This window comes from Aotus nancymaae, unplaced genomic scaffold, assembly GCF_030222135.1.
Source record: "Aotus nancymaae isolate 86718 unplaced genomic scaffold, 86718_ANA_hifiasm-v0.15.2.pri h1tg000036l, whole genome shotgun sequence".
Lineage (NCBI taxonomy): Eukaryota > Metazoa > Chordata > Mammalia > Primates > Aotidae > Aotus > Aotus nancymaae.
Window position 1 is genome coordinate 90749925 of NW_026988450.1, and position 12880 is coordinate 90762804.

The following is a 12880-nucleotide window of genomic DNA, read 5'->3' on the forward strand; positions in this document are numbered from 1 at the left end:
GCCCGTGAGGCCTGTGTGAATCTTTGAAAACTGGAGGGTGGACTGTGGTGGGCAGAATAACGGCCCCCAAGGATGTCCACTTCCTAAGCTCCAGCTCCTGTGAATACGTTACTTACATGGAGAAGGGACTTCGCAAATGCAATGAAGCTAAGGTTCTTAGGATGGGGAGATACTTAGGTTTATCAGGGTGAGTCCAATGTACAGTCATCTCTGGGTATCCATAGAGGATTGGCTCCATCACCTCTCAAGGATACCAAAATCCTCGATGCTCAAATCTCTTACATAAAATGGCTCAGTATTTGCAAACAACCTACGCACATCTTCCTGTATACTTTAAATCACCTCCAGAATATTTGTAATACAATGTAAGCGCTATGTAAATAGTTGTTATACAGTATTGTTTAGGGAATAGCGACAAAAGTTTGTACAGTTTCAGTACAGACACAGGTTTTTTTTCCGAATATTTTTTATCCCTGGTTGGTTCCATCTGGATGCAGAGCCCATGGGTACAGATAGGAGGGCAGGCGTCATCCCAGGGTTTCTTGTGGGAGGTAGGAAGCCTGGTGAGAAGACAATGAGAAAAAGAAATGTGACAACAGACAGGGGTTGGACTGATCTGCTTTGAAGATGGAGGACGGAGCCACAAGCCAGGGAATGTGGGCGGCTTCTAGAGGCTGGAGAGGCAAGGAAACAGGGTCTCTCCTGGAACCTCCAGAGGGAATGCAGCCTGCTGACCCCTTTACCTTAGCCCATGACACTCATTGTCCCATTAGACTCTGACTCCCAGAACTGTGAGATATAAATTTGTATTGTTTTGGACCACCACATTTATGGTCATTTGTTAGGACAGCAATAGGAAACAAATACAGATTTGGGTAGATCACTCCTTTTTTTTTTTTTTTTTTGAGGCAGAGTCTCATTCTGTTGCCCAGGTTGGAGTATGGTGGTGCAGTCTCCTCACTGCAGCTTCAACGTCCTGGACTCAAGGGATCCTCCTGCCTCAGCCTCCAGAGTAGCTGGGACTACAGGCATACACCACCTCATCTATCTGTTTAATATTGTGTAGAAACGAGGTCTAGCCGTGTTGCCTAAGCTGGTCTCGAACTCGTGGGCTCAAGTGATGTCCAAATGCTGGGATTCCAGGCACGAGCCAATGCGCCCAGCCAACTCACTCCTCCTCAGCTCAGTTGTTCCCAGGACCCTCCCACCCTCTGGTTCTTCTCTTCCTTACCCTCCCTTGCTGATTCCTTACTGACCAGGCCATTCTTTGGCTCCTTTTGTTCAACCAGTCCCCACCCCTAGGTGATCTCCTCCAGTGTCATGCCTGTAAAATCCATGCAACACTGGCAACGCCTGAGTTCATGTCTCCTGCCAGGGCCCCTCCCCAGAAATCAAGACTCCTGTGTGCTGCCCAATGTCTCCGCTTAGCTTTGATCTTCCAGCCTTGCTCCATTGCATCGCCCCCACCTTCACAAATGGTGACTCACCTTGCCGTTCACTCAGGCTCACCCTCGACAGTCTCCATCCCTCATGTCCACATCCTCTGCCCTCAAAATCCAGCCAGTGTTTGGCCTCTTCTCACTCCCTCCACCCGCCCTCCCCCACCCACACCTCTGTGGTCTTGCTTCCTTTCAAGTCTTCCTTTCTGCCCTTACCCCATATCAGCTATCAACTGCGGCATCACTAGCCACCCCAAAACGTAGTAGCTTCAAACCAATTTTTATTGCACACGATTCTGTGAGGCAGAAGTTTGGTCCTGCTAGAGTCAGATGTGTTTCACAGAAGAGGAAATGGAGTCACGAGCATACCAGGCACATGGTGGGGCTAGAACCCAGGGCCACTGGACTAGGGTTCCCGTGGCAGGGTCTCCTGGGACAGCAAAGTCCCCGCCCACCCTCACCACCACCTGGGGAAGGCTGGCTCCATCCCTGGTGTGACTCTGCTGCTGAAGCAGCATCACTGGGGTAATTATCTGGGGTTACTTGTCTCATGCCAAGATTAAGGACACAGATTCATGTAGATGGGTTAAGGAGCAGAAAGTTCAATAGGCAGAAGATAGGAGAGAAGGGAGCAGCGCTCTGTTTGGAGAGAAACACATCCAAAAGGGAAAAGCTGGCAGGCCTGCAGCAGACCACGGCGTATTTTATAGGTAGGCTTGAGGAGGCGGTGTCTGATTTACCAAGGGCCCACAGGTTGGTATGACCAAGTGTGATGTTTACATATGGCGTGGGGAAGGCTGGTCGCACCACCCTAATCTTATTTGCAAATGGGCTTTCCACTTGGCCAGTGTCATCTTGTCTGCTCCCTACTATACACACGAGAAGGGAAGATGGAGCTGCCCTTTGATCATGCCTAGTCGCAGCTTGCTTTCTCCTGTTGGCATGACTGCCAGCATTCACCTGTGCAAGCCTCCAGCTCGCTTGTCTATGTCTGCAGCTCTATTTTATAGGCTGCTCTTGGTTAGAAAAGAAAATGATTTGGGGGCTGCTTCTCATTAAAAGGAAAACCTTACCAAGGACTTCCTTACCGTCACTATCAGCCTAAATAATTTCTTAACTCCCATGTCACCGCCACCTCAGGGACACGGGATCACGTGGTCTCCCAGATTTGGACAGTGCTGGTGGGCAGTGAGGATTGGCCTGGAACTGGGGCATGATCCCCAAGATGCATGGGGCTCCCCCAGGTGCTCCTACCATTACTCAGGGAAGCTTGGGCCTCTTCTCAAAGACTGAGTCCATTCTGGCCCTCGGGAGGGGTCAGGAAGAGAGGAAGAGAAGGAAGAAAATATACTAGAATGTATCACCCAGTAGTTTCATTTTGACCCCTGCCCAGATAGAGCCAATTTATCAAGACAGGTGAATTGCAATAGAGAAAGAGTTTAATTCACGCAGAGCCACCTGAAGGGGATACCAAGTTTTATTATTATTCAAATCAGCCTATCAAAGAATTTGGACGCTAAGGTCTTTCAAGGAAAGTTTGGTGGGCCAGGGAACGGGTGCTACTGGTTGGCTGGTGATGAAGTAGTAGAGGTGTGATAACGGTCCTCCCGTGCACTGAGTTTCGTCCAGGTGGGGCCACAGGGCCAGCTGCCGGGTTGCTGGGCCTTGCCAGAGCCATCCATCAGTCATTAGACATTCAAAAACCTGAAAAGACCATCTTGAAAGGCCAGTCTGAGGGTCACAATAGTGATGTTACTTGGAGTAACTGGGGGAGTTGCGAATCTTGTGACCCCTGGAATAATGGCAGGGAGTTATGGCTGGGAATTGTTTAAGTCTACACTTTAGAAGAACTCAGACTCCTCTCATCTTCCTAATGCAGTGGTGGCCTTTCCTTAGCTTTACAAAGGCGGTTGAGTTTTGGGGAAGGGCGATTATGCCCAGAAATGACGAAGGGCAGTTTGGAGATTAAAGGCAAGTTGGGGGCAGTTGGATCCGATCTCCTTCACTGTCATAATTCTGGGGGCTGGCACTGAGGACTCCCTTCCCCCAGCAATGCCCCAGGTTCACAGAGCAGAGCCCCCAGACCGTGCCTGGGCCACTGCACCAGCCTCCTTCCCGACTGGCCTCCCCACCTCCACCCACAGTCTGAGTGGCCTTGGAGAGGCTCAGTCACTCCCCCTGCCCAGATAAGCCCGTGCACTCTGAATACTGCTCAGGTCCTCACTGGGCCACAAGGCCACACCAGATCTAACCCTTCACTGTCCTCTCCCAAGCCCGTGGGCCGTCCCCTGCACCTGCTGTTCCCTCTGTCTGGAGGTGGGCCTGCACCCACAGTGCCCTTTGCTCAGGTTCCAGGGGCCTCAGGTGGGGACAGTCCCAGCCAGCCCTCTCTCTGGAGGTCTCTGGATGACAGCTCTCTCACAGCAAGGGTGGCTGACAGTGCTGGGGAAGCTGTGCCCAGATTGCAGGGAAGGGTGTGCCTGGGGTCTCCTCTGCTCTCTGAGTTCACTCCAGGAGGAGGGAGTGGCACGAACAGAGGGTGCAGAGAGGGGGGCAGTTCTGAGAGGCACTGGAGGCCAAGGGGCATGGCTGGTGGGGCAGGGGCTGGGGCAGTGCCCATCTCCACCTTGGTACCCAGGCAGGAGGGGAGGTGGTTTGGGGCCAGGCCCTGATGGCACCTTTGTGACAGCCAGGAAGAGGCACCTCCTCTGGAAACGCAGGGCCCTGGGGGAGTTAGAAATGGGGAGGGCCTGTGGACCCCACCTGGGTGGGCTTGGGGGAAACCGCTCTGAGGGGTGCCAAGCTGCCCAGCCTCGGGACTTGGTGGCCTCAATACACACTCACATTTACACACATGCTTTTGCTAACACAACACACAACCTGTGCACACACCCACACGCTCACATTTACACACATGCCACAGACATGCATCCTCTCTCACAGGGCACACACCCATGCTCACATAGTTTGCACATACAAACCCTCACAGTCACATGTCACACAGCCTGCAAGTCATGGCCTAGTTTCCAGAACCCAAATGGGGGCATGGCACTCAGTGCCCCTGCCACCCCGTGATCTGTGCCTGGCACTCAGTGCCCCCACCACCCCATGATCTGAGCCTGGCACTCAGTGCCCCACCACCCCGTGATCTGAGCCTGGCACTCAGTGCCCCCACCACCCCGTGATCTGAGCCTGGCACTCAGTGCCCCCACCACCCCGTGATCTGAGCCTGGCACTCAGTGCCCCCCATGACCCCGTGATCTGAGCCTGGCACTCAGTGCCCCCCACCACCCCGTGATCTGAGCCTGGCACTCAGTGCCCCCACCACCCCGTGATCTGTGCCTGGCACTCAGGGCCCCCCACCACCCCGTGATCTGAGCCTGGCACTCAGTGCCCCCTGCCACCCCGTGATCTGAGCCTGGCACTCAGTGCCCCCACCACCCCGTGATCTGAGCCTGGCACTCAGTGCCCCCCACCACCCCGTGATCTGAGCCTGGCACTCAGTGCCCCCGAACACCTCGTGATCTGAGCCTGGCACTCAGTGCCCCCTGCCACCCCATGATCTCAGCTCTAGTGGGTTTTCCTCCTGATCTGCAAGGGTGTTTTTCCAAAGAAAAGATGCTGCAGGCTGACCCCAGCATGGCTTTGCAAGTGACATGCTAGCTTTATTTTTTTTAATTAACGCTGCATGAAATAAGAACATTTACACACAGGGATATGTGTTACTGCATGGGACTGTGTAGGGCCCCAAGAGGTGGTGGTGGGACTCCCCGCAAGGTGAGTTGGCTCCCAGAAGCCCCAGGGCCTGGTTCGGCTGCCCTAGCCCCGGCCTCACCCCTGCACTGGGTGGAAGGCAGGATCTCTGGGGAACCCAGCTGCTTTGGGCCCGTGGTGGTGGGTGGGTGGAAGGTCAAGAGTGAACAGGAAAATCTGGAGTCCCCAGAGGCAACCCGCAGAGCAGAGAAAGGAGGCCAAGGGTGAGTCACACGGAAGCCGCACTAACCATTTTTATCACACATGATTCTGTGGGGCGAGAATTTGGGCCTGCTAAAGTCAGATGTTTCACAGAGGAGGAGACCGAGTCACCGAGCATACCACGTGCATGGCGGGACTAGAACCTAGGGCCACTGGATGGGAGTGGAGCTCCCGTGGCAGGGTCGCCTGGGACAGCAAAGTCCCCCCAGGAAGGCTGGCTCTCTCCCTGGTGCGTGACCCTGCTACCACCTCAGGGACCTGGGATTACATGGTCTCCCAGGACTCGGGCAGTGCTGGTGGGCAGTTGGGATTGGCCTCTCTGGAGGGAGCCCCATGCATCTTGGGGCCTGATCCCCAAGATGCATGGGACTCCCCCAGCTGCATCTACCATTACTCAGGGAGCCTTGCGCCTCTTCTCAAGGACCAAGTCCATTGTGGCCCTTGGGAGAGTCAGAAAGAGCGGAAGAGAAGGAAGAAAACCTACTAGTGTGTCATCACCCAGTGGGTTCATTTCAACCCCTGCCCAAACGGAGCCGATTTATCAAATCGGGGTAATTGCGATAGAGAAAAAGTTTAACTCACGCAGAGCCATCTGAACTGGAGACCGGAGTTTTATGACTCACATCAACCTCTCGGCCCCTGTCCACTGCATGGGGGTCTGTGGGGAGCCATGCCCCTTGTGGCAGAACTTCCCAGACAGGAGAACTGCTGGAAGATCCAGGCTCCGTTTAGGCTCCGGGGCTGCATTCAGGGGACAGGAATTAGACTGTGACCAGGGTCAAAATCAGAGGGTGACCGCAGTCAGCATTCATTCCCTGACCAGGATCAGAGCTCAGTCAGTGGCCAGAGCCAGGGATTGAGTGTGATCAGGATCAGGGCTCAGTGTGTGACCATAGGGTTCATTCTGTGACCGGGATCAGGCTCAGTCAGTGGCCAGAACCAGGGATTGAGTGTGATCAGGATCAGGGCTCAGTGTGTTACTATAGTCAGGGTTCATTCTGTGACCAGGATCAGGCCTCAGTCAGTGGCCCAAGCCAGGGCTCAGGGTGTGACTAGTCTTAGGACTCAGGGTGGGACCATAACCAGGCCTTGTTAGGTAACCAGGGTTAGAGTTCAGACTGACCACAGTGAGGGCTGAGTTTGGGGCTGAGTTCAGAACCCAACCTGTGGTCAGGGGTGGGGCTCTAGCAATGTAACAGCCATGGTCTTCTGTATGTGAGCTGTGGCCATGAGGCCATGCTGAGACCAGCCTCACCCTCAGCGTGGGTGATGTCTGGGCCGGCGGATTCTGTGGTCGGGGTCCTGTGTGCTGCCCCCTCCTTGGCCTGCACCCACTACAGGCCAGCAGCACCCCTGAGCTGGAACAAGCAGAGATGCCTCCTGACATCACCAAACATTCCCCGGGGGTGCAGAGTCACCCACGTGAGAACCACTGCCTTACAGAAATCACTGTATATCAAATCAGATCAGCAAACACCTACACACCTGTAAATATTTGAGGACGGAAAGTTCCAGGCTGGCACCTTGAATACAGAGACAGATAAGAAAACCTCTTGTGCAGGAGTGGCCAGGGTCCTGGGGGGCTGGGGCTGGGGGCAGAGGGAGGATGGGACAGAGGCAGTCAGCCACACATGGAAGCAGTTAATTACCAGGTGAGGCCCTTATCCTGAGCTCACAGGACATGGGCTGGAGGGCGTGTCCAGAGGGCAAGCTCTGGGTGGGCAGAGTGAGCAAGGAAGGGGCCTTGGGGAGGGCACAGTCACCCTGCATGGCCTCCAGTAAGGCCTGTCCCCCTCAGGCCCAGACTCTTCACTTGCCAGAGAAGAGACAATTTCCATGGAAAAGAGCCCAACCCCACAGGTGCCAGGGAGCTGGGCAGGAGCAACCCCAGAGGGACAGGGGCCGACCTGGGTCCCAGGGGAAGCCCAAAGGGAGATTCCTGGTGCCACTGAGTCCCAGGGAGGTCGGGTCTCTCATTGTCCCTGCCCCCATCAGTAGTGTTACCTGGATCCCAGACTCAAGGTGAGACAGTGGGAGCTGATGTCCCCCAAACACCCCATAAACATCTGCCAGACCTCTGGGACAGTCCAGGCCTGCTGGGAGAGGGGCCGATTCCCCAAGACTTTTCCTTCCTGAGACATCCTCACCACCCCCTAAAATGTGCCAGAGCCCTTTTTGGGGGCAAAATCGAGGAGAGGAGGTAGGAATGAAGGTGAGACACCCCATCAGTGGGGACAGTGAGGTGTCAGGGGAGGAGGGCCATGTCTCCCCACAGACACCCCATCAGTGGGGATGAGGGGAACAGTGGAAGAGGGGCCTGTCTCCACCCAGACACCCCATCAGTGGGGATGGGGGGAACAGTGGAAGAGGGGCCTGTCTCCCCCCAGACACCCCATCAGTGGGGATGGGGGGGCATCGGGGAGGAGGGGCCTATCTCCCCCCAAACACCCCATCAGTGGGGATGGGGGAGCGTCAGGGGAGGAGGGGCCTGTCTCCCCCCAGACACCCCATCAGCAGGGATGGGGGAGGGTCAGGTGAGGAGGGGCCTGTCTCCCCCCAGACACCCCATCAGTGGGGATTAGGGGGCGTCAGGGGAGGAGGGGTCTGCCTCCCTCCAGACACACACTCAGCAGCAGGCAGGACCACGGCCACGGTGGACCCACCAGCATCTGAAGAGGGTTGCCAGGCAGAGTTGTCTAACTCAGGGCCCAAGTACAAAGCCAGGGGCCAGGTGGAAGGAGACAACAGGGGCCATGAGTCCCCCTCAAAACCAGCAGCAGCAGGAAGCCACTGGCCCCTGGGCTTGGAGGGATGAGGGGGTGAGCACAGCGACCAGAGGCTGGCCAGAGCCCGGGGGGTGGGAGAAGCCTGGCTGACAGGACCTGGGCTTACTCTAGAGGGCTGTAGCCACTGCCACCACCCCCAGCCGGCTGGCAGGAGAGCCAGCCTGACCCTGTCTTTTCCACCCTCTCATCTCCTGCCCGTGGCAGCCGGACCAGCCTCCCGGGACATGGAGTAGGAGGGAGAGGGGACCTGGCGCAGACAGAGGCCATCCAGCCCTGGGCCCAGCCCTGCTCCCGCTAGTGCAGAGGCTGCTAAAAGCTGCACTTCCCCGACTCCCTTGCAGCTAACGTTCCAAGCTGAGGATAGCTCAAGGTCCTGGGGGTAGGGCATCTAGCCCAGGTCCCACACCCAGTGCCCCGTAAATCAGAGCCTGTGCAACAGTGTCCCCTCCCCAGGGAGGGTGTCCCCTGTGTCAACAAAGAGCCAAACTCTGTAGAATATTTGAAGACATTTATTCTGAGCCAAATATGAGGGCCCATGGCCTGTGACAGCCCCCAGGAGACCTGAGAACAGGTGCCCGAGGTGGTCGGGGCCCAGCTTGATTTGAGGCATTTTAGGAAGATGTGAGGCAGGAATCACGTACACTCCAGGTCTACATTGGTTTGGTTCAGAAAGGCAGGACCGCTCGGACGGGGGCTTCCAGCTTACAGGTGAATTGAACATTTTCTGGTTGGCAACTGGTTGCAAGAGTTGTCAACAGAAAGGAGTGTCTGGGTTACAAGGGGGTGGAGACCAAGGTTTTGGCATCAGATGAAGCCTCCAGGCAGCAGGCCTCCAAGAACACAGACGGACAGCGGCTCTCATCAGACTGCAGGTCCCCGCTGTTAACGCTGGCTCTTCCTGAGTTATGAAGGGAGCGGGTAATGAGGCTGTCTGGCCCTTTGCTGTCATGGCCTGAACCAGTTTTTCAGGTTCACTTTGGAAAGCCCTGGCCGTGAGGAGGGGTCCACTCAGATGGCCGGGGCCCTTCGAATGCTGCCTTTGGTTCACACCAGGAACAGCCCCTGCCCCGCTCCCTAGTAGCACCTGCTGCTCATCTGTCTGTGACGCTGTGACCGAGGCTCATCACCCCATGGGCCATGGGCCCCAGGAGGGCAACACAGCGTCTGCAGGACACAGGGCCCAGGGAGGTGCCTCGTCCTTAGCTGGAAGGCCGAGGCCTGCAGGAGCCTGGAGAAAGGGTCTCCCTGATCTGGCCCTGTGCTGTGAGGTGGGGGAGGCGGGAGAGGCGGGAGGGGCGTAGTCTGGGATCTGAGGAGGTTCCAGCCCTCAGCCTGGGCCTGCTGAGCCACGGGCCTGGGCAGGCTCTGCCCTCTGGAGCTGGAAAGGGCGAAGGGAGAGGGAGGCGCAGGCTCGGGGAGGAGACGGGACCTGCCCAGCCCCGGGGCCCTCACTGGCTCCAGGGAGCCCGCGGGTGTTGACTGTGGGCAGTCCAGCCTCTCCCTGGCCGAGGCATATAAAGCCGCCCGAGGCCTGCTCCGCCGCTGCCCACCCGTGACCATGGAGGCTGTGCTGCTCGCCCTGTTGGTCGCAGGCTTGGCCCTGGAGCCAGGTGAGGCCTCGGCTGGCCCCCAGCAGGGAAGGGAGCAGGGCTGAGTCAGGGAGGCACTCAGAGAGGAGGGGGAGAAAAGAGGAAGGCAGAGAGGGGGCGAGGCTCTCACTCCAGCCTCCACTCCTCCAGGGCAGCTCTTGGCACAACCAGGCAGTGACCTGTGTTCCCTGCCATCCCCAGTGATCGGGGTTTACAGGGACAGCATGGAGTCACATTCCTTCAACACCGTGGGGCAGAGCCTGGCTCCTAGGGGTGCAGACAGACTGACAGATGGATGGACAGAGATGCTGATGAGCCGGGAGGCACAGGGGCAGGAAGCCTCAGGCTACAAAGTCCCTTTGAGGGCATGAGGGGGAGGTGCTGGGGGTGTCCTGAGAGGACCCAGGGGTCTACGCCCGGCCCAGTCCCAGCGTTGCAGCCTCCAAGGGTCCCAGGGGGCTACTGACCTGCACTGCTCTGCTCGGTGTGGGTCCCTCCCAGCCCAGGGTCCCAGGGTCAGTCACCCCCATGGCCGCAGCTTCCTCTTCTGGAAAGCAGGGTCACCAACACAGCCACCGAGGGGCTAAACGGGGCAACATTTCGGAGGCGCTGAGGAGGGCCCTGAAGATGGTGAAGGGGAATGGAGGGCGAGGAGGGGGCACCAAGGACTGTGGGGGCACCTGCCTGCATAGGCGGAGACAGTGGCCGTGACCACCTCACAGCAGGGCCACCCCAGGGGCAGAGCGAGATCTGACCCGGGAGGCCTGAGAGGCCGAGAGGTCGGGCTTAGCCTAGACAGGCTGCTGGGGACAAGGCCAGGTGGGCCTCCATGGCGGTGGCCTGAGGAAGTCACGGAAAAGCTTCATCCATCCCATCTCCAAGTGTCCAGCCAGGCCCCTGGCAAATGGGCTGAGCCCTTCTCTCTCAGTAGCATGGGCGTTTTCACAAAGCTTTACCCTGGCAAGAGGGGGGCTGGGGCATAGATGGCAGCTGCCGGGTACCCTGGGAAGGGTGTGAAGTTTGTGCCCTGCAAAGGCCTGTCCCAGCACACAGTGTGCGCTCTCCAGAAGGGCCCAGACCCTGCTGTCGGCCTCGCCCTCCGCCCTGCAGAGAAGATGAGGCTGGCAGGCCCCGGCTGGGAGTCCCCCTCCGGGGAGTGCTGTGGCGCCGCCTCTGAGGCCTCTCCCGCCCGCCCCGCAGGCTCCGCCCTGCAGTGCTACACTTGCAGGGGCCAGGTGAGCAACGAGAACTGCCTGCAGGTGCACAACTGCACCGAGTCGGAGACGCAGTGCTGGACCGAGCGCATCCGTGAGTGTGGGACGAGGGCTCCGGGCTTAGGTCTCTGACACTGAACTATTCATCCTTCCGGCCATCTCCCCACACCTACGCGCCGTTTTCCTCCCACCCGTCCCTCACCTGTCCCCCACCTGTCCCCCAGCATCTGTCCCTCCGGCCCCCTCCACCATCCACCCTCCTCCATCTGCCACTCCTCCAACGTCTGTCCCTCCCCCATCCCTGCTCGGGCTGGCTCACTCACACCATTTCTGGTGCTCAGCGGGTGGTCCGCCTGCCCTGGATGGGGATAGGCCCGAGACCAGGCCCTGGCACTGCTTGCGATCCTGAGGCCAGCCCAGGGGGACTCCGGAGCTTCAGGCAGGGTGGGGACAGGAGGCGGCGTGGGCAGGGCAGCCGGGTGAGCACGCAGGACGGTGCCAGCCCCGGTCCGCTGCTCCCCAGGTGCCGTAGGCCTCCTGAGCGTCATCAGCAAAGGCTGCAGCTCACACTGCGAGGATGACTCTCAGGACTACTACCTGGGCAAGAAGAACGTCACGTGCTGTGACACCGACTTGTGCAACGCCAGCGGGGCCCGTGCCCTGCAGCCGGCTGCCGCCACCCTGGTGCCGCTCACCGCACTCGGCCTGCTGCTCTGGGGTCCCAGCCAGCTGTAGGCGCCCGGAGGACCTGCTGCAGCCCCCAGTGGGTGTGGTGCCCCAGGCCCCTGTGCCACTCCTCACACACCCGGCCCAGTGGGAGCCTGTCCTGGTTCCTGAGGGCGCGTCCTAATACAGGTCTGGCCATGTCCCTCTGCCTCCCACCCCCATTCCCCACCCTGACCCTCCCGTGGCCCTCTCCAGGACTCCCACCTGGCAGGCCAGCTCTAGCGACACAGATCAGCCTGCAGACGGCCCCTCCAATCCCCACTGCTGCTGTCTCCATGGCCCAGTGTTCCCCACCCTTAACCCTGTGCTCAGGCACCTCTTCCTCCAGGAAGCCTTCCCTGCCCACCCCATCTATGATCAGAGCCAGGTCTGGTTGTGACTCGGGCCCTCCAGCAGAGGGCAGGCCCTCAGGAGGGCCGGCAAAGGCTGAGATGAAGTAGACGGAGCGGAGCTGGAGGACAGGGGTTGGTGTGAGGTCCTGGGAGTCTCCGGAGATGGGGTCTGGTGGCCTGGAGGGAGGGGCTAGCCCTCACATTCGTGGGGCTCCCTCAATGGCAGCCCCAGCACAGCGTAGGCCCTTAATAAACACCTGTTGATAAGCCAGAGAGAGCCTCTGTCCTTGCGCACCCCAGGTGGGATGGGACCCGGGCTGTGTCTGCACCGGGTCTGTGACTGTGAATGGGCCCTGGTCATGGGGGTTGCAGCCCCCTCCGTGACCGGAGCAAACACCTGGCACCTGGAAGGAGGGCATCCCTGCAGAGGGTGGGAAGGCGGTTCCCAGGACATGCACTTGCTGTGTGGCCTGGAGCTGTGGCCAGACCTCTCTGAGCCATCTTGCTCATCCATGACCCCTCCCTGCTGGGAGGACGGACCCAGAAAGTTCACAGGAAGGAGAGGGTTCCAGGGGTGGGGGCTGCTACCATGCAAGTTCCCACCCCTCCTTTTGGCCTGATTTGAGCACCCGAATGTTTCAACATTTGTTTTAGAGCTGCACACCCACTGTACAGCATTCAAACACCACAGCAGGGTGCCTGGGGACAGGTGGCCTCCCCCAACCCTGAACCTCAGCCCCTTCCCTCTCTGGGGTGTCCATCACACCTCCTGGGGCTTCCTTCTGGGACAACCTGTGCCCCACCAGCATCCACAGGCAC

At 58.5% G+C, this 12880-nt stretch overlaps 1 protein-coding gene across 1 annotated transcript; it reads left to right on the forward strand.

Moving 5' to 3' along the window:
- The first annotated feature begins 9744 nt into the window (after positions 1-9744).
- Positions 9745-12332, forward strand: PSCA (prostate stem cell antigen). Its single transcript, XM_012468355.2, has 3 exons — positions 9745-9810; positions 10990-11097; positions 11527-12332. The coding sequence occupies exons 1-3, from the start codon at positions 9759-9761 to the stop codon at positions 11736-11738; spliced, it is 372 nt and encodes a 123-aa protein (XP_012323778.1). The 5' UTR covers positions 9745-9758; the 3' UTR covers positions 11739-12332.
- The last annotated feature ends 548 nt before the right edge of the window (positions 12333-12880 follow it).

Coding starts and splice junctions, on each gene's coding strand:
- PSCA (XM_012468355.2), top strand. CDS start 9,759: ATGGAGGCTGTGCTGCTCGCCCTGTTGGTCGCAGGCTTGGCCCTGGAG. Junction 9,811..10,989: donor AGGCTTGGCCCTGGAGCCAG/GTGAGGCCTCGG, acceptor CCCGCCCCGCAG/GCTCCGCCCTGCAGTGCTAC. Junction 11,098..11,526: donor GTGCTGGACCGAGCGCATCC/GTGAGTGTGGGA, acceptor GCTGCTCCCCAG/GTGCCGTAGGCCTCCTGAGC.